Source organism: Lonchura striata, chromosome 8 (genome assembly GCF_050655825.1).
Source record: "Lonchura striata isolate lonStrDom1 chromosome 8, ASM5065582v1, whole genome shotgun sequence".
Lineage (NCBI taxonomy): Eukaryota > Metazoa > Chordata > Aves > Passeriformes > Estrildidae > Lonchura > Lonchura striata.
In genome coordinates, this window is record NC_140710.1 from 23,486,155 (window position 1) to 23,512,445 (window position 26,291).

The window sequence follows — 26,291 nt, forward strand, 5'->3', positions numbered from 1 at the left end:
AATCTCATTCTCAAACCTGCCCTCTGTGATAGCACCACCACTGAGAATGATCCCGAGAGAAGTCAATGACAGCTGAACAGTCACAGAATGTGCTGAGGTGGAAGGTTCCACAAGGATCATCAGGTGTTACCCACTGGATCACAGTCCCACTCAGACACCATCATTATCCTTGCCGAGCGCCTGAGCTCCAACAACTCCACCCTCAGTGATCTGTTTTCTGTCCCTGCCTCAGAACCCATGTGTAGTGCAGTCTCAATGCAAAGCCAAACCTACGACAGGAAACGACACAACTGTCAGTGAAGTATGCAACTGTCAGCAAAGGAAGCAGAACTGCCACCTCGCAGAAAAAATCCATTTGTTACAAATGAGCAACTCAGGATATGACATTTGGAGATTCCAGTTTGTGATATGTTTTTCCACACATTAGCTGAACTGTAACCTACTTGGCCAGCAGTTTCTTCAGGCAGGGATTTTAATTTTTCATGAACACATTGCTCTAATAAAGTACTTGGCATTAGTTATGGCTTTTGAATTAAAATGCATTCATGACATTAAATTTTAAACCCTCTAAGCCATTAATTTTGATCAGTTTTTTTTTCTTTTCTGGTATAGTGTTTGCAAGAATTAGCAACTAAGTGCATATTTCACCAGCAAAAGAATAAAGCCTGTACTAATAAAACTTACTTTTGCATGTCCCTGTAGAGAATGGCAATATTTTATACACCAACTGCACAGCAAATGAAAGCCAAAAACAAATTTGCTGTTCCAAATTTGCCGTCAAATATAACATAATAGTTTAACTTATGATGAAGGGCAACTTAGCACACAATTTGCTATCTACATTTTCTTCTGAATTCAGAAATAAAAAGGTTTACAGCATTGCAGAACAGTTCCATAAATTGTCTAGCTCAAGCCCTGACTTTAGTACCTATTTGTAAAACCATCGTTCTACAAAAATTTCCAGGTAATAGCTAAATAGCAGAGCCTACTCAGCTAAGGATGTTGATCTGCAGTTTCTTCAGGTATGCAAGTCCCTGCAGTTGTCCTACTTTATCTTAGAAAAAAATCTCACCTTTTGTCTGCTTTGTTCAGACTAACATTCAGAAGCTCAAATAGTATAAATCACAGGTATTTTAGTTTTTAATATAAAATTATTACTTCAGGGTTACTAAAAGCAATAATCACCTGCTGACAGGATGTGAGCCCAATCACAGACTCCAAACCAGTTCTCAACTTACCATGCTTCATCTCACTCATCTCATACTCGTGAAACAGTGCACTTTGACACTGAAGGTGTATAACAGGAACAGCCAATTTGATATCTGATTCTCATGCTCATGTCACTCTATTGTTCAATAAACTGCAGTCAAGGAAGTAGCTCAGCTATTGTTGTACATTTTAATTGAATACAATTTACACACTTTATACACCTCTAAATAGTGTGTTGAATTTGCTCAGCAATAAGAAAGCAGCTCAGTAAAACAGATGTCTGCTTCTCCAGCTTCCCCCCTTCTTAGTATCAGTTTTATTACTCTACATTAACGTGCAGACAAATTAAGCATAACATAAGTGCCTAAAATTCCAGCTGTGTTGCAAAATGCTGCTATAAGGCTAAATTTTTAAGTCCAAGTAGTTTCATAATCTATGTGCAGTTATTTATGAAGGCAGCAGGAATGCTATTCTGACAACCTAATTAAACTTCCAATAATGTCAGCAGGAATCTGATTGCAAAATGGCTCATTTTATAAACATCGCTACTTTTATGACTGACAAAAATACACACAATCAGGTGCCAGCTCCTTCACAAATACATATTGTATAACTTAAGTCACAAACTGCTTGCCAGTACAAAATTCTAAGATGTTAAAGGTCTGTCCTCAACCCATAAAAACAAACACAGGTCACACAGATTTCACAGATATTGCTCTTCTGCCCATTCCACATCCGTGTAACTTCAGTAGTTTCAGAGGAGTTAACTGCCAGTAAATACGTAAATCTCCATTTAAATCAAGCCATCTCCTGTATACAGTACAGGAGCTGGAATTACACCTGCATTGAAAACACAAGTGAAGCACAAGATACAGAAAGGATAACTGTCCTTTGCCTATTGCAAACCCACTCTATGGTCTGCATATCACACTGCATGTGAAGCACACGCTTGTCCAAAATTTGCTTTTCAAGCTGACTGCCTAGAAGTCTCTTTAAAACAGCACAGGCCATGATGTAGTTATTAAGTCTGAAAAAAATGACATTTCTAATGCTCAAGTTTAAAAAAGATCAAGTTTAAAAATGCTCAATTTCAAAAACGCATACATGATATCTCACTGTTTAAAGCAGAAATGAACTGTAAATTGCTACCACGTGGTAGCAGCTGCTATGTTGGAAGAAGCCATTACAGCTTTGCTCTGTACAGTACAGGTTAAAACCAAGAACTCAATGTTTCAGCCAGCTCTAGTATGACATGGACACATTTCTAATAAGCTTAAGCACAGGGAAAACATGGTAACAGGGTATGGCCCAACTGCCCACACAAACAGGAGACATCCCAGCAGTTCTCTAGTGCACAGTCTTCCCAGTCACCATGCTGAATCCATTCCAAAATCCAGGGTCAGCTGCTTCACATCTTGAGGCTCACGGAGGGGTGTTTTGTTGGTATCAATTTTTACAGTTCCATTAAGACCATTTGAAACTACAGTCTCAATACAGCAGGGACAGAAACATACAATTAAGTCAGACCTCACAGTCCTCATAAACTTAAGACATAATTTTAAAAACCTCTTACAGATATGTGACTTTGGGTTTTATTAAAAATTAAGTTAACATCAAATAAAAACCAAAACAGAATAGGTAGAACATTTTATTTTTGTCAAACCTTAAATGTAAAGTATATTAAAAAAACATGGTTTGGAATTTCAAGAACAGGAATATAAACATGTATTTTCTATCCCAGAAAAAAATCATGCAGGTGTTACAGTATTTGATCATTCTCTACATTCACTGGTATGCAACATCAACTTAATGTTATTCCATAGATACAGAGATGCTGTAAATGGGTACAAATACCAGGATCCTCTGGCCTCACTGTAGATGAAGCAAATTGGTTCTTTGGTAATTGGAGAAGGCTGATTTTCCATTCCAATGTAGGACTCTTAGGAGGCCATATTAGCCACTCAACTTAGAAAATTACAACTCCTGTTGACAGTCTGGGCTACTTTTGTCATGAGAAAATAGTATTAGAGGTATAAATGCAGAGAAGTTAAAATTATTCATTCTTTGTGGTGGCTGTTCCAGAAAAAAAAGAATCCAACTCTCTCCTCCTCTATTCATCATTTAATCTAGGTAACATTTAGACTCATATGCAAAGGTATTTGCTAGATGGGAATGTACACATGCATACTTTCAGTTTAAAGAAAGAGACGTGTGTGGAGAATGGCAATTTAGAGTTACCATGACTCGAAGGTATGCCTATAATAAATTTTAAAGATTTAGTAAACTGGGACATTACAAATCCAAAAAAAAGAGTTAATAGATTTTTGATCTTCCCTTTTTCAACAAAGACTGACAGAATATACATATACAGGCTGACATTTTGATTTATCGAAAACAACTTTCACTTTGCTCAGTTTGCAAGTCCTATTGACTAAAATGTAATATCATTCACAACAAAATATTTTCAATAAGTGAAACAGTAAGCAAAGAAACCCCAAACTAAGCTCAGAAGCTAAGTGGTTTAGAAAGCCTGGAAACATCTACATGTGCATCCGTGTGTCTATAATTTTTTATACACTATATCTATAGACACACCCACACATTTATTTACACACACCCGTGCGCACACACACACACGCACACACACATGGGGAACCTGCTGTGGAGATCCAGCTATCATCTACCTGGGAACAAAACACATTATTTAAAAATGTGGCTAATTTAACAAAACAGAGAAGAAACTGCTGCTATCAAAATATACAATTTGGATTGCAGACTAGAAGGCTAACAACATTAAAAAAATAGTTTTAAGCAAAACCCCTTTGCTTCTGAATAACAACAGGTATCAACCTGCCATAGCATGAATCATCCAAATAAGATTTTATAAAAAGTCTAAACTGTGACCCTTCCTCATTTGTAAAGTTCTTGACATATATAGTGCGAGCTCTGGTCTCCAAACTGGAGCCCCTTCCATTTTTTTTCAATCCATAATTCAGGAAATAAATGGCAGCTGAAGGATTTAGAATCTCAAGTGAGATTTGTGCTTTACCATATACCTGAAAAAAAATTAACAGAAGACAGCATTACTACCTTTGTGGCATTTATAGGAATTTTACTTGCAGGAATAAAACACATAGGCATTGTTAAAAGAGAATTCTTAGGGAATTAGAAAGTTGCCAAAGAGATGCAATGTGTTACATACAGGATTTGTCCCACTAAATAACAGCCAGCTACAGCCTTGCCTCAAAGAAAACTCAGTTTTCCAAGGCATTGCATGACCTTTAACATTGAAACACTGTTGTAAAGACAACCAGTTCATTATGGGAGTTCAGATATATATTGTTCAGCTGAGACTTTTAAATAGAAAGCCATGGAAAGTTTGATAACTGGAATTATTTTGATAATTCCCACAGAATTTTTTTTTTTTACTCAATCATTCAAGCAGTTTACTGTGAATCAACATGAAAAAAATAAGCATTCATGAAATGCATGGGTTTCTCCCCTCCCTCAATATTACATCAACTGCTTCATGCTAATACAGTTTCTTCTCTCCAACATGAACAAGGTATTGCAGTGAACTTCCCCTTCAGGAGGGTTCTGATCCAGAGAATCAGTCAGAAGGTGGGGAATCACGGGACTAATCAATGATTAATGGTAACTACCCTTCCTTTAAATCCACACCTTGGAGATTATTACTTACAGCCTGTAAACACTACTACATTTGATTAACTGTATCATCAGGGAAAATAAAAACAAGCAGTATTTCCAAGCTCAAACATTGTTCAGGTATCCAAGTTGTAAACAATTCCCTGGCTGTCAGAACTTTTAATTCCCACCAAAACCATACAAGCATGACCACCAAGGACTTGCAGCAGGAACCATACCTGTCCAAAGTTTCCCAGAAGCGCAGGAACACTGGCCTGTCCAAGTGTCTTTTGTGGTAGCTGAGTTCTAACACTGTCACATCCCATTTCTGTACGTTGGGATCCAGGCGCACTTCATCGTATTTGAGATGAAAAGCTTTAACTACAGCAAACAGGAGAGCATTTGGTACAAACATGAAGACTTTAGTGCTTCTTTATTGGTCAAAGAAAATTCCCACCCTGCTCTTCCTTTTTCAGAATGAACCCTGAGAGTAAAATTAACAAGCCAATAATCCAAAGAAGTCAACTACCCACTAAAGGGCACAGTTAAATATAGAGGTCAATGCTCTCAGGCTATTCCTGGGTGAAGGGAAAGGGCAGCCCCTACTTTTAGATGCACAGATTCCAAGGGAATTAGCAGAGACACACTGCCAATTCAAGTACATTCTCTTTGAGAAACAAAGAAGTTCTTTCGGAAAACCTCTGAGCTGTCAAAGAATTAAAAGTAATAATCAAAACGGTATTTCTGAGACCTATGAGTAGGAAGCCTGGCTATCTCCTAAAAGAATCTGTAGAAGATTGATAGTAGAATGCCAGTATAACCCCCAAATGCTGCATCAAGAGTTTTGAGTAATTTAGTAACTGCCAATTTCCCCTGATCTAGTACTAATTTAAAAATTGTAAAATATTTACTCTTATTTTTCTCTTGGGAAGTATTGTCTGTCACATGTGAATTAGGTAAAGCCTAAGCATCTACACAGTCAGCATTAAAACCAACAAATAAAAGCCTTGTACAATTCCTATCTGGTAACCCAATCTGATTATTTTAGTTGTACTGGAAAAGTAAAACAAGCCATCAGTATTGTGGAAATGAGTTATTTTTAATGCCATGGTTGTATCTTCTTTGGATACCACGCTCTTAACTTTGTTTTCCACAAAATCAGTTCTGTTTTCCAGATCCATTTGGGAACTTCCTAGAAGGCTGGTATATTAAATTAGCATTTTTTTTTTTTTGTTGACAAACTAAAGAAATTATCATCTGACTTGTATCTCTCCCAGATAAATTTCCAGGCTTTGTGATTAAGAATACATATACATGATCTCCACTATACATTGTTGCATATATTAATTTAACTTCATAAAAAACAAATTAAGATATACCAGGGGCATGCATTTACAGAAAACTCCATCAACACCTGACAGAGTCTCTACATTCAAGTTAAATGTTATTAAGCACAAGAGGATCCACTTCTGAACCTGAAACAAATCCCTATTAAAACTCAATTATGTGCTGTGGGAGGAACTTTAAAATGGTAGTCAAAATGAAATATTTGCTCATGAAACTGACAGCATTCAAAACTTCATCACAAACATTCACTTGTAAATGTGAAATTAGGCTGGTTTGGTACATGAATATGAAACAGTCAGGACACCATGCATAAGGAAAACAGCACAGTTTTAGAGACACAGTTAATTAAATGTTCTGGGACAAAGCAATTGCTTCAATAAAACCAGTTTGGCAGGCTCTGGCCCAGTACACTTTTTATTGAGTACTTTCTGGTAAGCTACCTGCTTGTTTTCCAAGTGACAGCCTTCAATACTTGGTAATCACAACAGACCCAGAGACAGAGAAGAAGAAATGCAAACTGCAGATGAAACAATGGACAGCTGCAAATCCCAGAAACCACATTCATGAAGACTACTGAACACTATAAATATGGGAAAATAATAGCTTCAGATAAAAATAGATACATAAAACTGGACTGATGCTGTCTGTGCTCCCTTCATTTACCTGTTTTCATTTAAAGGATGAGTACAGTCATTGGGGAAAGTTCTGGAAATACACTTTATCACGAAAATATTTTTAAAATACTATACTTTGAAGGAATGGAATGCATTTCTAAATTGAAGATCCATTTCAGTGTACAAATTAAGACCAGATATCCCTCTTTCATTTGAAAAATGTATGAATTTGCACGCCTTCAGCCTGACCTGTGCAGGTTGTAATTGTGATCTTTTGGCATGTGGAGACCAGGAATGTCAAAGCAAGTCAGAACAATTCCTACAGCCCTCCATACATGTACATATAAAAATGATAAAATTAGCAGGAATCAAAATGTAACTGCTAGCTAGAGCTTCAATATTTCACTGCATTTTTCTTGGCTTTGCTTTTCTCAATTGCCATTTTCTCAGTATCTTTATTTTGAAATGCTATTTCCTTCTTTCATTAGTCTATTTTGTTAAACTCTCCTGTGGAATTGTTTTACTTTCACAAAGACTTTCAGGCTCTTTTTCTCTTTCCCTGCTCTTTCTCAATCCCCCTTTAACTGACTCATTCTATTCTCTTGTTCACAAACCCATCCTTAGCTTTCTGTCCCACCCTTGAGTTTTTTCCTTGCTGCTCACCACTGTCTTTCCAGATTCTGTGTCACATACCAAAGAGGGGCACACACAAAACCTGATCAAACCTGTTTCCTCATCACACTGAATGCAAGATGACAGAACTGAACTAAGGTGGGTTTGGGGACCCAAAAAACCTGTTCAGATCTATAAAATGCTAACATGTGGCTCACTGGAAACTTCAACTTTTGAAAACAGAAGTTTTTGTCAGACACCAGATCATATTTTCAACACTTTCTTAGTGGTGCACTAGGTGATGAATCCTCTCTTCAAAATAGCACTAGAATGTGCAGCCAGCCTGTAAACCTGTATCTATGAATTGTATATATGCATTGTCTGTTCACCTTTTTAGAAGACTGGAAAGCAGATTTGTACTCCAGCTATTTGTGACTCTTGCAGCTGACAGCTTTTTCCATGAGCTTCCACAGATCAGAGCAGAAAGTCTGCTCAGCCACCTGCACCCAACAGCACTTTGGCAGCACTCTGTCATGAGCACAAACACCCTGCAAGAAACCCCAAGCACAACAACAAACCCCAAACCAAGGAACAAAAAATCCATCCCTTACTTTTTGCAAAGATATCAACAGGAGATCCATCGGGCAGGAGCCAAGGCCAGCCCTTGAACTGCCAGGCAGGCCCCTGGACAAACACGGCCACCACGCGGTCCCTGGAACACACAGAGGGATGGAGATGGGCATGGGCATGGCCTGGGACACTTTTATAGAGCAGGAGAGCACATTTAACAACCACAAATGCTTTTGTCTTGTAAAGAAAAAAGATCATTCCTATAATTCCTCTGGGCTTTCAGCCCTGTCCCTTTGCAGAAGGCAGCTTAGTTTTCTCAGGTTACAATTTTTAGAAGGCAATGTTTATTTGTGGTCATCATTAATTTGATTTTGAAAAGTGCTCCAACGCTTTCAGAGATAATCTTCTGCAAACGGCACTTGAAACTGAGATGTGTAGATTTAAAAGCCTTATTTCTCAACACTGCTGACTTCCAGGCTGAAAATTAATGAGAAGCATCAGCTGCTAAATTTCTGCAAAGTGAAATTTCAGCTATTTTAAGAGTACACAACTATTACCTGTGGTCTAAGAAAATAAATTTGTGATTAAGATTAAGCTTTTGCTTTCGTAAAATTTAAAAAACCCCACCTTTAAGAATAAATTACCTCCCCATATATGGTCTACCTTTCTCTTGAACATTTACATCATCCAACCACGGTTCTTACCTACCACAACAAATAATTACCTCTCTAATCCCCAAATTTGTTCTATCATTAAATCCACTAAATCCCAAATGAAAAAGAATAATCAAGGTGAAGTTTTGTGGTCTGGGTTTATTTTTTTGCAGGCTTATATAGTGGTTTCTTTAGGTAAAACCAAGATAAAAAACCACACACATCTTTGGTCTTTGGTCTGAGTTACTTTAAAAAGTAGTTTAGATGGTTCATAAAGGTTTGATCATTAAACAAGCACTATTAAGTGCTATTTAATATTCAGAATTTTAAATCCACTTATTTCTGATTAATTCAAGTTCTAAATACAGAGAATAATTGATTTAGGAACAGACCCTTTTCAAAGTATTCCTCTCCATTAAAATCTAATTGGGAAATGACAAAACCACCAAATATGTCACTGTCCAGGTCCCAGGTCTTCTCACTTGTGAGGAAGAAGTAAATGAGGTACATCATCAAATAACAAAAACATGTCAAACAACAATAAAAACATTTCTCCAGAGTTTTTCTGTTCAAAGGCAGCTATTTTTATAGCCTTGAAAAATAGGCTACAGACCAAATAATCCATTTTCAGCTTTTTTATAGAAGCAAAAACTATCTACAATTCCCTTTCTGCAACTAGGGATCCTCCTTCAGAAGTAAAATTCCAATAGATTCAATACTGGAATCACAGGTCAGTCTTTACTGTCTGACGTATTTCCTTTCTTTTACTATTAAAAAAGATGGAATGTCAGATGCTGATGGCCTGCAAAAGTATCTTCCCAACAGATTCTCCCTCAGAAAGCACACAGGAGAGGAGGGGTTGTCTTGCATATCGTGGTTCAGTGAGTTGAACGTTCCATTACCACAAGCCAGAACAATAATGTGAACATGTCTATCAGAATTTTTAGAATATTTCTGTCAAACCCAATAATATTAACTGTGCTGCTTACACTGTTAAAATATGAAGTGTTGCAAGTTTTAAAGACCTTTTATATTAATTTAGTTTTGTATTATTTTCAGCTGAAGACTCTTTTACAGTTAATAAAATGAAGACTCTCATATCTGTACCTTCACTTTTCAGTAGATTCCAGAGCATTTTGTTGTTTCCAAATTCTGCATAGTCCAGGGTAAGAAATTGAGTAAAGGAGAAATGTTCTTACCAGTCTTGTGGCATGAGTTTCAGAGGTTGGTCTACGACCCGGTAAGGGACAGTGACACTGACTGTGGTTCCCCCGGGCTGCATCTGGTCCTTCCTCCTCTGTATTAGAGTCTCATTCTCTCGCTGACAGCCCTGCTTCTTCTTCTCATCTGATGGTACAAACCTGAGGGAATAACAAACCCCTCAGTAGAAAAGGACAATTCTCTTGATGGAATCAGCAGGAAAACTAACAGCTTTACCAGAGCTTGGCCTTAGCGACAGCAGCGCAGCCACATCATTCTCATGATCCCAAGTCTCCACCACTACTCATTCAGAAGACCAAAAAAAAGTAAGAATAATATTTCACAAGCCCTCATGATAAAAACAGTCACTAAAAGGTCCTCGGTGCCTCAAAAATACAGCTTGACCCATTCTTAGACATTTGGGGTCTCACACAATACATTTGCAGATGAGGAGCCAGACCACAACCTGCAAACTGACCACAACTCTTTTTAGTGACCAAGGGTAACCTGGGCATTAAACCAATTGCTTCCTGGAGCAAATTTTAAGAGCTCTTGGAGTCATCAGAATTTTCTCAAGAAAGCTGGAATTTTTGGTCAAAAATTTTTGAGTGAGGTTTTATTTTTTTGGAGGACGATGATTTTATGTTATTCAGCTGGTCACTATGATGCATGACACTACATTTTTTTGAGTTTTTCTTTCTTAATAGAGTCTGTGATGGAATAAGTGCTTGTAAAATCCAGATAATGTGGCCCTCATGTCACACATGACATAAATAAATACTAAGATGTGACACGGCTTTCCTTCCTCCAATTAATTACAGATCCTTAATCTTTCAGCCCCCTCACCTCAAAAAACAACTGCAATCACATTTCAAGGCCCTCCTCTTTATGGTGATAATAAAATACCCAGAACAGGCCTCAAAACTGGCATCATAAATGTGAGAGCAGTGTGGGCTTTTTTGCTGATAAATCTCAGTGCATTTTGAGATAGATAAAAAAAAAAAAAAGGTAACAGAGTTGTGCTTTCACAGAACTGGAAGTGTGTCATGGAAAGGGAAGCTGATGTGACCAGCAGCACCTTCCAGGCCAGCACAAGACCAGAGTTCAGGCCTGTGTCCTAATACTCTATTCAGAACCACCCAGCTGCACTACAGCCCTGTCTGCTGCTGACATTTCATTGCCAAAGCTTCTGACGGAAATAAAACTCTGTTTTCCTTAACTGCAGTAGTTAGCAGGAGAATTTGTGGTACATTTTAAAAGCACAGTACATAGCTGGTAACATTTCTCTTCATTACAGTGCACATAGTGCCTTTGAGCAGTTTACTACATTTTTTGGGTAAGTTGTTCGTAGCATTTCTATTTGTTCTCTTCAATTTATTTCTATTTGAACACTAAAAACCAAATTTGAATGTGCTTTAACAGGCAGACTGTACTTCCTATTGTTGGATAAACAGGAAAAAAGAATGCAAGACTGAATATGAAGAAAAGTTCATTATTCAGTCAATCTGAAAACACTAGTTTTTACTATATATTCCATGAGAAAATGGCATTTTGTGGGGGAAAAAAACAACCCAAAAAAACAAGCAAACATGTTTTAAGGCAGCAGGTGAAAATTGTCAATAAACTTCCAAGAAATACCATTTTACTTTCCCAATGTAAATTAACAGATTATGTCCCCTCATTACTCCTCATGATTTAACAGTGTTTAAGAAACCAAGTCACAAGCAATTTCTGAAATGTGTGTCCAAATGCATTCAATTGATACAACTGCACTGGGAAATTAAAAAAAGCCCAACACCTGCTAACAACTATGAATGGTGCATTAAAGCTGACTAGAACTGCAAATAAAGAGAAAGCATCACAGGTGTTAAACGAGGAGCTATAAATTAAATTATGCTTGTTTCTCTAGTACATGTGAAACACCATCATTCTAAAGGAAATACAGAAAAAAAAGGACAGGACACTGGGAGAAAAGTAAACACTGGCCTCCTAGCATATATATTTTTAGAAGTTAAGAAAATAATTTCTCTAATAACTGAGGTAATTAGCAAAAGGTTAATGTTTACATATATTTTATCCATCACAACAGACTGATACATACTATTGCACCCTACACAGAGGCATTCAACTGAGTTCTGCACTGGAAAAAGCCACCCAATGTGGCACCAGAATTAAAGTGGTTCTGATCAATTTGCTAATTTAAAAACTCCAAGGTAAGGTGCACCTTCTTCATGAGCACTCCTAAAGGCCTGCCCTGCCAATGTGTCACAGGCTTTGCTTTAGCAACAATAACTGATAGGAAACTCTGTAATCTAAAATGAGGATTTGCTGGTGGTCCTTCAGCTTTTAAGAAAATTACTAATTAGTGTCTCATCACCCATTAGAGCTAAAGGAATCTGGGCTGAAAAGAATGAAGATACATTTTTTAAAAATCAGAGAAACAAGCCCTCAAACACCTTTTATCCAACTGGCAATGTTCACAGGAAAAGCCAGGGTCACCCAAAATGCTGGGCAGCTTGAGAATTTTGTTATTCTCCAACCCCTACATTAAACAAGAACAAACTCTTACAGAATATGTAAATAAAAAACAAACAGCCCTACACACATTATAGTGATAATCAAGTATTCATCTGAACAGGGATCTAAAAGGTCACATTTTAAATTTAATTTGTAAATGTGAAGAAGCAAACACATTTTAAATGGAAACAGGAAAGCAAAGCAGCCCTGCCACAGGAGAGTAGAGGCAATATTGCTGTGCTACAGATTAACAGCTTCACCACTCTGAGTCTTCTCACATTCTCTGCTTTAAATGTTTCTGTGTTTAAGAATTCATTCCAACACTACATTTTGGCTCTTTCTGCCCATTTCAGCTAGAAACTGTGTTACAGCCATTAAGGCACCATTCATTTGGGCCTCAGTTATGTCTCTTCTAGACAACAGCTTCAGTTTTATTTCCTGGAAAAAATCTGAATTTTTGAGTGCAATTCTCTAGGACACAACACAAAGATATCTTGTTAAGGACTAACTATCAATGAGCAGATTCAAATGGCACAGCAGAGAAGACAACAAAGCAAGCATTGAAGCAAGCACTTGCATCCAGATAAACACACAGAGTACAGGAATGAAAGACAGCTTACAGAAAGTTTATGGAATTAATGCCTGCATTTCCGGGAATCATTTACTCAGTAAGAACAGTAAAAGCCATGTGCTCAAGAACTGAGAATCAATAGAAATTACTGTATGATTATAAATATATTTATGGCCTGTGTCATCACTACCCAGACATAAAACACAAGCATAAGAAAACTGAGTAATAAACACCAAAAATCCCATCTTCTCTTGGGGATTATTTATAATATTACTATATAAATACTATAGCCAGTAGCTTAGCTATACATTAGTACTTGGCAGCTTTTTAAACATCAGAAATGAGTTCTGAAACCTGAGTGTGCAGGAGCTTACAGTTTCTTGCTGCTTCTCCAGATTCCTACTCCCTATTTAAAAAAAAAAAAATCCTTATCTACTTCGAATGCACTTTTATGCCCCTAGTAGTGCTAGGAAATTATCAACCCTCGCTGTTAATTGCCAAAATTACTGTCCACATTAAAAATGGTGCACTCTCACTTTGTAAAGGCAGCAGGTCCCCTCCCTAAGGTAACATGCAAGCAATTGAACACCATCAGATTGTGGGAGGTAACTGGTAAAACACCATCCACTGAACTGGCATCCACATCCACTGGCAGCAGTGCCTTTAAAACACTTTCACTGAGGTCACATCAGCACTTTCTGGCCTTCAGCTCAGCCACACTGAAAAATGCATGAAAGGAGACTAAGGCAACTTACCAACAACTGAGATCATAGCAATACACATCTGATTGTGTTCAGAACTGGAGACTTATTTCTACCACCCTCTCAGTAATTCTGTTAAATTATAGTATCAAAAGCTTTAGACCCCTATTTTTGCAAGAGAAGAAAGCTTTTTTACATCATGCCTGAATCTATCCCAGATACTTCACTTGGTATCAAAGCTGGATAAATCTCCAGTGAGTTGCCTGGCCACATATGGTTAAATGTATCACAAGCAAGAGCATCATCATCATAAAAATACATCATCACCATTTAGTCATTCTCATCTGCCTGATGGAATTCCTGCTTCACTTGGCTCCATGTAAAGCAGAAGCCTTGCCTCTGAAAAGCCTGACTCCAGGTATTCTCAAATACTGAGTCACAATTTCACATAGTAATTGTGATATCCAGTGTTGCATTCAGATAGTAAGAATAAAATCTATTATATAAAATATTTTAAAGAAGTGTCACAACATACCAGAATGTATTGCAGCTCTGAATTGAATTTATATTTTAGCTTTTTAGTATTTTAGAAACTCTTCACTTTATGTTGTACTTGGCTCCTTAGAAAAGTAACCTTTCAAAAAAACTTAGCAAGAATATATGCATGCTATTTAGTAGGTGAATTGTATATATTACAATCACATACAGAAATATCTCCCTTCAAATCTAAGTTGCAACAAATATATTGAATACAAAAATTAGATATCTTAAAAAATATAATCTTAAACTAGTGCCATGCTTTGGGTTTGTCATATGTATTTCCTTCTATACATATTAGTTTTCCTGCTTTCCATATTCTCTACCTTAAAAGAGAGCCTAACGTAAGTGATAAAGTAAGATGCTAAGCATCATATAAATGTCAGCCAAATTTGGCATGAAAAACTAATATACTACAGAGCTATAAATAGGCTTAGTAAAAATCTTGGTATAATTCATAAGTTTATTTCAGCTCTTGGCAATTCAAGTCCTGCCACAGAACTGGATGAAGAATCTCCTATTTATTTTACAACCACCAACATAAAATATCTGATGATTATAGCAAAAATAATTTTTCTCATATCCAAAGTATGTATTGCAGTCCAGTTCCTTAAAAAAAATCCAGGATTGTAGACAAAAAGTATCCTAAAAGACATATTTACAGCTATGATTGTAAGTTTTGATCTCTATTTCTGATCTTTAATTTCAGCTGATTTTTTTCCTTATTTTGTTTTAAGAAACATTTAAATGGACAGAATCACAGAAGGTGATTTATGAAACCCAAATTCTCATTCTTTATGATCACACACTTCACAGACTGTGTTTCCTCCTGGATATACATATCCCAGCCACCACAGAGGCATCATCCTCCCAGGCTTCTGCTACATTTCTTCACAGTCTCCCCTACAAGGGCTCTTACCCTTCCAGATCCAAAAATCTCTCCTCCTTCTGCTGTACCAGCAATCCCCTCTGATGGCAAATATAAGCAGGCTGACTATCTCTAGAAATACAAGAAATGCAAATCTACCTGCATCTTCCTCAGAGTAAGGGAGGGAAGATTGATTTAGGTGTGTCTTTTCTACTCAGACAATATTTCTTTATCCCACAACTTGTGGCAGTCAAAGGAGTCTCTGAAATCTCTGCTCTTCTGTCAAATTTAGCTGCAAGTGGGGAATGAGTTAAAGAAGGTGCTGACTTGAAGGCAGATATTAGCTGAGTCCTCTTTCCTTGGAAAACCATCACATATCTATCAATCACACTCTACATCAAGGCTAGTTCTACACTCTGCATACCTTAACAGTAAAAACAAACCCTGAAGCCATTCCTGAACAAAGTACTTCCATAAATCTGAATGCAAACAAATACAGGCCAGGTGGCATATTTTTCAGAAGAGTGCTAGAACTGTCATGGCTAAATTAATATTCTACCTCTTCTGAATTCTGCTATTGCACTTCTGACTCATTAACATACCTTGCTTCTCCCCTTTCTTTTTCACACAGGCTAACTGTAGTGTTGTCCTTTGTACCCTTAAACTTCCTTTCAGTTTGTTCTGGATCATGTTCCTTGCACTCTAAATACCAGCATCCTCTTGGGACAGGCCTTGGCAAGATGACTGCTGAAAACTCTGACTCCTGGCCCAGATACACTCAGACATGACGGAGCAATTGTCCTGGGTTTGCCTTAATTGAATTTTTGGGGAGGAGGGAAAAGCGTCTGCCACAGAAGTGACTTTCCCCATGACAAACATTGCAGCTTCCATCATAGCTGACAGAAACAATAGCTAGCTGGCTCTGAAAACTGATACTCTGCTAAGCCAACTGGAGACGCTGGACAAGCCTCTAGAAATCATATTTAAGAACGAAAAACCACAGAAAGCTCGCTGTTACTTCCTGCTTTCTAGAGAAGAGAGAAGTGGTGTCCTGCGCGGTTTCTGCCGCCGGACAGGACGATGCGATCCCGGCGGAGCCGCCTGAGCTCGGAGCGCCCGGAGCCCGCGGCGGCGGCAGCGCAAGCACAGCGAGCCGAGCCCCGGCAGCGCCCGGGCCGCCTTCACCTCTTCAGCGCTGAAATGTTCCACTGACACACAAATGTGTGGGCGCCAATCTCCTCCCGAGTCAGAGCAAAGGAAAGGTGAAGGCACGGAGGAAAACAACAGGGCGACACCAAGGCTAGTGAATAAGGAGGGGCCAAAGCCCAGAGGTAAAAAGGAGAGGAGATGATCTGGTTTCAGAGCTGAAAACCTTCTGCAAGCCAAGGTGAGAATATAATACACCAGACCATTCCCCTGTAATTCATAAACCACATGGGGAGATGCAGTGTTCATCCACAGTTCAGAAGAGAACTGGAGTATATAGATGTTGCAAGAAGCTGTGATCTGACTTGAACAGATAGAGAACTTTTGCTTTGAGAAATAGAAGAGAACCTTTGCTTCCAGAGACAGAAGAAGAGAACCTCTGCTTCTATACTAGAACAGCCAATCCTTAAAAAAATGCACCCCATAAGCCAGTGACCCACGGAGGCAGTTGCGAGAAGACTGACAAAACGTGGGAGGGAGTTCAGGGTTGCAGATTTCCCGGCAGGCTGCTGTTTGTGAAAATTAAAACCATGAGAAACTATTTCCTGTGGCATGGCAAGAGAGACTCCTCTGCCTAAGCAAACTGAAGAATGATTTATTTTTAGAAGTGGTAAACTGACTCAAAATCCCATGTTTTGTCTCTTTACATTGTCAGTGGGAAATAGAGGCTGGGGGGAGGAAAGGTGTTCTAAAGGTTTGGTTTAATTCTTCTTATTCTCCTTTTAATTCTGTTAATAAAGTTTTCTTTACACTCTTTAAGTCTTAAGCCTGTTTTGCCCCTAAAGCATCCTTATTTCAACCCCATAAGCTTTAGTTTACCTGGTTATTTTCCCCTCCTCTGCTCCAATTACAGCAGAGGAAGCCGAGTAGATAATTTTCGTGAGTGCACTGACATTTGGCCAGCAGTCAACCTACTACACAGGTGCTTCATTCCTTTCTGAGTACACCTGTGCCAGGAGTCACAAATTATACAGCTGTAAAAGCCAGCCTTCCCTCAAACTATTTCAGAAGAGAAATGAGAGCCCAGTACACTCACTGGACCTTTGATGGGCTGTGGCAGTAAGGCAGGAACTGGAGCTAGATGCCCATCAGAAGGTACCTGGGATCTCAGAGCAGTTTTAAACAATTCTAGGGCAACTCCAGCAGAAGCTGTACCACCACCACAGCCTGGTTTGGGTGAAAAGCAGTGTAACAGTACCATGAAAGATGAGTGCTGGAGGTGATAAAAAGATGATCTCTCAATTTTTTGGACATACCATTGCAGACAACCTACAACAGTGTATTTCTCTGTGAAAATTACTATTTCCAAAAAATTACCTGATGCTTACCAAGGCAAGTCTAAAACGCATGATCTGTTGGACAAGCAGAAAGATTCATTCACCCATAATGAAATGAATCTTAGAATCAGATGTGGGATGTGATAAACAAGTTTTAGTAACTCACTGAAATTTCCCTGGATGCACTTGCATCAATACTTAATGACAATATGTGAACTTCAGAAAAAGTTTTTTGTTTGCATAACCAGCTGGGATGCTTGGCTGATACAGCCCATCTGGTCACCTCCTCCTTTACAATAACTGTGGTCCTTTCCCAAAATCTTTTCTCTGAGTTCCAGGAGCTCACTTGGTCAGCTTCTCTCAGCCTTCTATAGGAAGGGTTCACTTGCATGTGGCTACACAGATGTTACATGAAAGAAAACCACTGCACACATTCCAACTGCACGAGTTTCCTAAATCTGCCCACAGGTCACAAGTGAGACAAAACTCTGAATTAGGTTTTTGCTTTTTTCCTTCTAGTCAAGAGGAATTAATTCCTTTTATACTCTGCTCTGTAAAACTACCTTGTCACAACAGAGTAAATGAACCCTCTTGCTTAATCACTAATTAATCACTAGTATAACTTTGTATCTGGAAACAAATTGTTATATAGTATGTTCTAATCAGCTACTTACTTCAGATCTTGCAGAAGGTCCTTTGCATTAAGCATTGTTATTAAAGAGGTCGTGGCTGCTGGAATAATGATTATGGGAGTTCGAGATCCTGTAGAGATAATAAAGTTAGACTTTGCCTGGAGGGGGCTTTTCGTTGTGTTCTGGTTGTTGTTTCCTCCCCTCCCCACTTTTTTCATTAAAGGAACTGTACATAACAAAACTCTTGCTTAAACGGTCCCAATCATGAAAAAATAGTAAAGGAAAATAGTAGTAAAGCTTTTCTGAAGTAAATGTTTTCATTCACCAAAAAGGCATATCCCTGTATGACAAGTCTCTCAACATGTGTGGGACCCATGTTTAGCGAAATAAAATGCTATTATGCTATACAGAATACATGCTTTATATTCCACTGCTTGCTTATACTGTTGCTTGTAGTGTCAGAAAAAAAAAAAGAAAAAAAAGAAAAGTGGGCACAATTCACACAAGACTGAAACAGGTCACGTAATAAAAACTGACTCACCTTTTTTCTGGTTTGGAGGTGGTCTTGCTTGAGAAACTGAGAAAAACAAACAAAAATACAGCAGAATGACTAAGATGGCAAGGCATCTGTTTAATTGCAGGAGTGAATAGGGAAGAGTCACACTACAGTTCATTAGATCATTTTTACAGATGCAAGATACTAAGATGAAGAAGGGATTCATAATTTGGGTTTGAGCATTCAGAAAACAAACAGGTTTGGACCATCTGAAACAGATGTTAGGAGAGTTGAGTCAATCTCTCCCAGTTTAACTGAAGCTACTCATCTCCCCTCCATCCTCCACAAAAGGCCAGGACACGACACCATGGATAAAAATTCTCAGCAATCTTGAAAAAAGCTGCCTGTAGATCTTTAGTTCAGCAGTGCTTAACCAACAGGAAAACCTTCACAATTAACTGATCCCTACACTTCACCTTTTCATTAGTAGTTATTAATGCATATGACATCCGTGGGATTTAGCTATCCTGAACACATACAGAACTTTCAACAATCAAAACCTGAATTTCAGGGTTACTCAGGTTAATTTTGGATTGCAGGTGGAGTTACATGAGGTCTTCATGAGTCAGAAACAGTCAAGCCAGAAACACTCAGGGGGAAAAATCACCCAAGCAACCAAAAAACAAAAAGAGAAAAACCAAACCCACCCACAAACAAAATTATCCTTAACCACCAAAGAAACCCACAAAAACACTGCTGGTAGAAACCAAGGAACTGCCCCCCATCTCTCCAGTAAAATGTTTCCCCTTCAGTTTCCAAGTTGTGACCACCTCAATACAGGAGACACTGCATTCCAAAGTGGAAAAGCCTCCTTGTTTCTTCACTTTGGTGCTATTAGCTGGTTACCAGGTGACCTACCTGGTTTCCTCAAATAAACATTTTATAGTTCAGTTTTCAGGAGCCCTAACATCAGGAGAGAAGTGTAGCACTTGATAATCACCATCATCCATGTTTATCCTAATTCAGAAAATGGTGAGTAGTAGAGAGATTGATGCAGACTAACTCAAGTCTCAACTGCTACTATGCATGACAAATTTCATTAATTGACTTCCAATTGCTTAGCACCAACTTGCTCATGTTTATTTATGACCAACTGTTTCAGAAACTTCCTAGAACAGTATAAATATTCACAGCACATACTTGCCATTATTGAAATATTGAGACCATATCCTTAATTATCTTTTCCTGACACTGTCAAATGCACAGATATAATTGGCAACACTATATTGAACTACATGAACTTTACCTACCCAGTGATTTTTAATTTTTTTTAATCTAGGTATCTCCTTAAAGTAAAAATATTCTTGAAATTATGGGTAGATCCAGCTGTCTTAAGGCAAAAAACATCAAAACAAAAAAGAGGGGGAGGGAGAACAAGGATCTGTAAGAAATTAAATAGCTGTACAAAGACAGGTTAGGAGAAAAGCTGGTAACAAAATGGCACCAAAAATATAATTTAAGAGCGCATCTCAAGTATTTTCTTCAAATCACCACTGTACAACAATTTAGCCTAATTTAACTAATGCTTCCTATGTGCAAAGCAGCATCCTCCTGGAAACAGCAGGTTTTAGTTACTTTGACTGCTAAGAATAGAACAGCTGAATTCTTAAAATATCCAAATATCAAAATGCAAAAATATCCTAGGCCAGGCAGAAAGAGAAACCTCTTCTGACTACACCTGTCTTCTTTATTCTCTCTTCAATTTCCAATGCAGATGCAAGATAATGGATGGGGCTGGCCGTAGAGCAGGGCAGCATCAGTGTCACCTCTAAAATGTACAAACCCCACGCTGCTGGCAGGAAATGCCCAGGAAGTCACAGCCAGCAGCAGGGACTGTGACAACTCAGTCATATTTCCTTTCTTGCCACTTCTACCCTTTTCACACTGCTGTCTGTCAACTCCATCTGCATTAGGATGCTTAACGGGGCTAGTGAGATAAGTATGACAGGCAGCATGACCTTTCCAGTTCCAAAATAACCAAACAGAAGAATCTGTGTACAACAGCATTTAGGCATGCTGAGAACATTCAATATTAGAATGGATTTTGGAGGGAGAAGCAGTTTTACAATATTAAGTCTTAGCATTTTAAATCCTGCAAACAAATCTCAAGGAATTAGCAAGGCACACATTGCAAGCATTTAGAGTCTCAACAAGGATATACAGTATTCCAGCAGTACTTCTAGAAAAAGTATATTCATTTTAACTGGTAGCTTTGTTTCCAAGGCCCCCACAATGTCCCCAGAACCTTCATAACATCATCTTATCCTGAAATAGCATGTTTCATTTGAGAACTTCTTCCACCAAACCACTAAACTCTCAGAGTACATAAACTAGGGGCAAATTTGCATATCAGTTTGCAAACTCTGTCCCTCCCATGTGCTGGTCTTACACACTTCTAAAAACTCATCCTAAGGGTTTCTTATTTAAACAAAGTACATTTATCATCCCATCACTGCATCAAAACGCGAGATTCAATCTGACAGATTGACTTTGTAGCCAAAATTTACTGAATGGGAATTAAAAACCCAGTTGAGGATTTTGGCCCCATTACAAATATCTTACGTGCTTAAGAAGTGTGAAGAAGTAATGATAACACATTCAGAGAACTACTTCTTTCTGATATATTAATCCTAGAAGTAGTAATATATCTCTTTTTGAGATTAGCTATTTTGTTAAAGTTGTTTATCCTTGGAGTATTAACCAGCTCTTGTTACATATATGAGTGGGAATTTTGTGAAATTTTAACTGGTGACATACCAAGGCCACAACCAAGAGAAGTTCTTGACTTTTTAATTTCAGCAGTGCACCCTTTCAATGGGCTAATTGGGCAACACACTGAAGAGAACAACCCCAAGCCATGGTATAACATGAAACAAAAGGCTATGGGTTTTTTTCCAATATATGCACAGTTAAAGGCCAGAAATAAATGGCTTGTACTTAATTCTTGGGCTAACTGAAGTTCTAAAGAGAACTTCTTCAAAACTCAAGCATATGTGTGACAGTGGCCACCTTACCTGGTCGTGGCACAGGCTGTGCTGCCGGAGTTTGTGTTTTGCGAGCGGATGCACCTTCCTTTGAAAAGACAGAAGAGCAATGTTATCAACCGAGCTTCATGGCATGAGTTCTTCAAATGAACACAGAGGTACAGAAAGTATGATAATGAGAGCAGTATGTTTCCACTAAAGAGATGGAAGAAAATAGAGAAAATACTCCAAACTCTTTAGAGATCCCGTTTTATGTTTAGGGAAGACAAACAACCTCAAACTTTTACAGTCTTACATTTTAACCAATCATGAACTTTTAAAAATATATATTCAAAGAAATCTCTCCTATTTATAATATTGCTTCATTTTACCTACTACCACCTTCACCAAGGGTTAGTAATGTCAATATATGCAATTGGCTGTCAAAATTTCCAAACAAGATACCCTTATGCTTTGGCTGGAAAACAGGGACCAAGAAATTGCAATGCATTCCTGACTTGAGGAGTTTTAGTGCCAGAAATAGCACTCTCATGATAATTAGTTCTGCTCATGCCTTATCCAATTACCTTAATGTAACACACAAAAGACCTGCACTACTGTTTATTCTTGTTAACTCCCCAGAGTCAACAAAGCACCAAAGAAAACAGTGAGGTCACATGTCTGCTTCCAAAGCAACACAATTCCTGCAAGAACAAATTCTGCTCTCAGTTGCTGCTGTGAAACCTCACTGAGCATAACACATAGCACCAACATGCTAAAAAGCTGCAGTATATTCCAGCCACTTCTATCTATTTGCAGAGCTGACAGGAAAAAACCATTTTAACATGAAACCATGGATTGTAACTGAAAATTACTTCAACATGATGTGAGGTATCCTACAAGCATGAGACACTGAGAAAGGTCAGAGATCCCACTCAGAGAAAAACCTGTCGGAAAGGACTCCAATGGCATTATCAGACTTCCATCTCCATGCATAAATAACAGCGTGTTTTGTAATGCAAAATAAAAGAAAGCTCATGAGAGGGCTCACTCCATGATTTAAATAACACTTAGAGGAGCTGCTTTTAAGTTTCCATGATGAAAGTTAAAACTCTTTATCTCATGATCTCTGAAGTACAAATAGAAGCTCCCACACAAGCCCATAGAAAACACAAATTTACTCAAAGCCTCTCTTCCCTGAGTGTTAGTGAAGCCACACATGATTAGTTACAATAAGCTGGAGCTGGTATTTGGTGCACTGAGCAGCTTTTGTGTGTTTTACAGGAAACAACCTCCTACTAATCTTTAGTATAAGGATTTAACCCTGCACTGCAAGTAATGGGTCTATCCCAAAATTTGCTGTACTCTTTTCTGAGTATTGAAATACCAACATTTATGTAGGGCAGTTGAGTCAGTACCTGTTATTTTAAGACTTACTTTTATAGCACCAGAGGAAAGGTATTTTTGCCAATGTCCTTTCATAATAATTACTCAGAAAGTTATAAAACTGAAAATACTACCACACTCTAGAGGAAGAGCAGCAGGAAAGGCTGACTACCTTTGAGACAAGCTTTGCAATTGAGAAGCAGCATCTTTCTTTTTATTTCCACTTTCCAAGAAAGCAAAAATAAAACATTTTGCACCTTTTTCTGTAAAGATACCATGTTCTGTGTCAAAAGAATGATTCTTTGCTGCACTAGTTACTCATTTGGAAGAAATGAAGAATTCTTCCATAACACTTCCTTAAATTCACAGTACTTGATGAAATGTAAAGGAAATTACCAACCTAAAGAAACATCAACTCCTGCAATGCCAAATTTCAAGTTTCTAAATCCAGTTTAGATGCATTATCATTACTGTGTGCTGGCCCACACCTTCATTCCTCCTTCCACCCCTATGGAATCAGCAGTGCAACCTTGCTGCCTCCCCTGCCACTCACCCACAGTGCTTCCCATGTCTCAAACAGACCCTGCAGTGAAGGAGGCAACCAGGAGCTGCTACAGAGAAACTTGTGAAGAATTATAATCAAATAAAAAACAAAGCAAAACCAGTGGCTTGAGCCTAATGAAGTAACGGGCAAATTATGTGTTTTGGGGTTCTTTATGGTCTCCTCTGAATTGACTGCCCTACAGTGATTTATGGGAAACTTAGTGCAGGAGCCTACAACAAAACTTTGAGAACTTGGCAACTGAAAGAAACAAAATAAACACTCCCAAATGAAAAACAAAATACAGGGCAAAAAATCACATCAAAATATCTGATTAATAGTAGGAAATAAATTCATCTAAATGAGTAAACACCACTTCCATGCCTATGACCATTCTGTTTGTAAGACCAAATTCTGCAAATCAATCAATTAGGGAAGTCATAGCTTTTAGTTGTATGAATTGGTACCTTAGACTATGGTAATCTCAGGAATGAACCTCTCTCAGCTCACAACAACTGATATTGAGATATCCTCAAAGCTCAGCTGTCCCCTGACTGAAGGTGTACCATGAATCCTTTGGAGGTGATTTACACCCCTTCTCTTTTTACAATTTTCAGTGATCTAACCACCACCTCCTGCTCTGCAAAAGCTGCAGCCAATGTAGCAAAAGAAACTCTGATCAATGTTTTGCCCCAACATTTCTCAGAAGATTTGTAAGGAGAAATGGCAAGGAAAAGAACAGAGTACTGAGCTCTGGTGGTTGACAAGACCTGCCAGTGCAGAGGAAAACCTGGTGTCAAGTATGGAAATCATTAGCAGGATAATTTTGTTAGTATTTTCCTTTGCCCTGCTAAGTTTGGATTTAAAAGTACTGCTTTTCAAAGGCATTCAGATAAGAGATATAAGCTTTTCCTATAACCACACATTGATTCAAGACAAGCTCTGCTCTTAAGGCAGGTGTAACCACAGAGAAGTCCATGCCAGGATTTCTCCCAGGGAAAAAAAGTATTTATCTGACAGAGTAACTCTGTAGCTGCTTCATCCAACTACACAAAGGGGCTGCTACTGGTGATTTGTGGTGTCTCAGCTACTCAGAGACAACTCCTGGTTTGCACACTCTTGCTCCCTGTAAATGCCAGAGTTATTTTTCACTGAGCACACACAAAGGTATCTCAAATCTTCTCATGTGAAATTTTTAATCTAAAAGTTACTCTTAAGTAACCAGCACGCTGCAAATTCCAACTCCAGCCAAGGGAGCTTTTGTTCATGCAGCTGTACCCTAAGCATCACAAGCAGCAGAAATCACTGTTTAGCTATTTAAAGAACATTCATTTCCTCAAAATTTCTGAATACTTAGACAGTTTTGCTCGAAAATGACATACCTAATTCTCATGCATAAGCTGTTTGACACTGTTAAGGAGTATATTATGAATATTCATAAGTTCAAACTAATTTAGTAACAAAACCATGTAATTTGAAAAATACAAATCTTCTTTAAGACAACCACTTAACGTTGTTTTTTAATCAAAAACATATTACTTGGTTTACTTCTGCTAATTTACCATAGAAGGTTATATATAGAGAGTTTACTTATGATTTACATTTTAACCATTCAGCAACAACAACCTGACACAGAATGTAATCAGCTCCATACTTCCCTGAGCCTCACTGCCTCGCTTCCCTGCAGGGCTGGATCTGCTTCTCTGTGGGATTCATTTCAGTGCTTGTGTTCCCTGTCATTTCAGACACTCAAAATATCTCTGCCTAACAATGTTTTTGTGTTTAGTGCATTCCTTTTGCTATTTAGCATTGTTGTACCTAAACACATAAAATATACTGGGTTCACAAAGCAATGGATGAGTGGAAAACAGCTCAGTACCTGTGCTTAGTACAGCCATGGTTGCATTTACGTTCCCTAAGAGTGGTTATTGGGGGTTTGTCTGTTTGTTTTCTTTTAAACACCTTGTAAAACCTCTTGGTTTTAAACCTCTTTCTTTAAACCTCCTTTTCTGACCTTTCTAAAAATAACAATTTTTTAAAACAGCTATTATGTGTATTAATTAACAAAAATTACCCATTACCAATATTTACCTGACAGATTAATCAGGACCCAACTATTATTTTCCTATATTTTAGAAAAAAGTCTGCATTTTAGATATTTAGTGGTTTTCTTAGGTCTCAATAAGAATTAAAATCCATAGTTAGGTTACCTTCATTTCCCAACTGGAATGAAAAATTGCCTGAACAGTAAGTCCTGCTACACTTTAGAAAATAAATTCTCCTGTTTAAAACCAAATTATTAAAGATGCCTTATGGCATCTTTACAGGTTCAAATGGTGGAAGGAAGAACTATATCATTGTATATTCCCTTTCCCACTGGTTTCTATATAGAGATCCTAAGAGCCTGTAGTATTTTGACCTTTAAAAAAAACACTAGGAGCAAAGGACAGTCAACAATTTGATGCTATCTTGTGGCTTTAATTTGGTAAATTTAATTACTATCTTGTTCCTCAATAATATTTAAATTAGTCCCAGAATGTCACTAAAAATCTGAAAATTATTGGGTAGCTTGCATGCTCCTGCCCAGAAGCAGTAGAAGCAAAAAGTAACATTTGATTCTGCAAGAAGTGTTAGCAACTGCTTGCATGTAAAACACAGGGCAGCTTCCAGCCATGACAGAATTCAC

General features: G+C 38.0%; 1 protein-coding gene across 1 annotated transcript in view; it reads right to left on the minus strand.

The window, feature by feature from the left end:
• Positions 1–1,379: 1,379 nt before the first annotated feature.
• The window catches only part of CDC73 (cell division cycle 73), a 102,604-nt gene continuing 77,692 nt past the window's right edge, over positions 1,380–26,291 (minus strand). Inside the window, exons 11-17 of the mRNA XM_021525071.3 lie at positions 21,730–21,787; positions 18,701–18,736; positions 18,202–18,289; positions 9,850–10,011; positions 8,039–8,139; positions 5,094–5,235; positions 1,380–4,265 (exon numbers count right to left, since the gene is read on the minus strand). Coding sequence (XP_021380746.1) covers positions 4,229–4,265; positions 5,094–5,235; positions 8,039–8,139; positions 9,850–10,011; positions 18,202–18,289; positions 18,701–18,736; positions 21,730–21,787 — 624 coding nt within the window. The 3' untranslated portion in view covers positions 1,380–4,228. The remainder of the gene's footprint in view (positions 4,266–5,093; positions 5,236–8,038; positions 8,140–9,849; positions 10,012–18,201; positions 18,290–18,700; positions 18,737–21,729; positions 21,788–26,291) is intronic.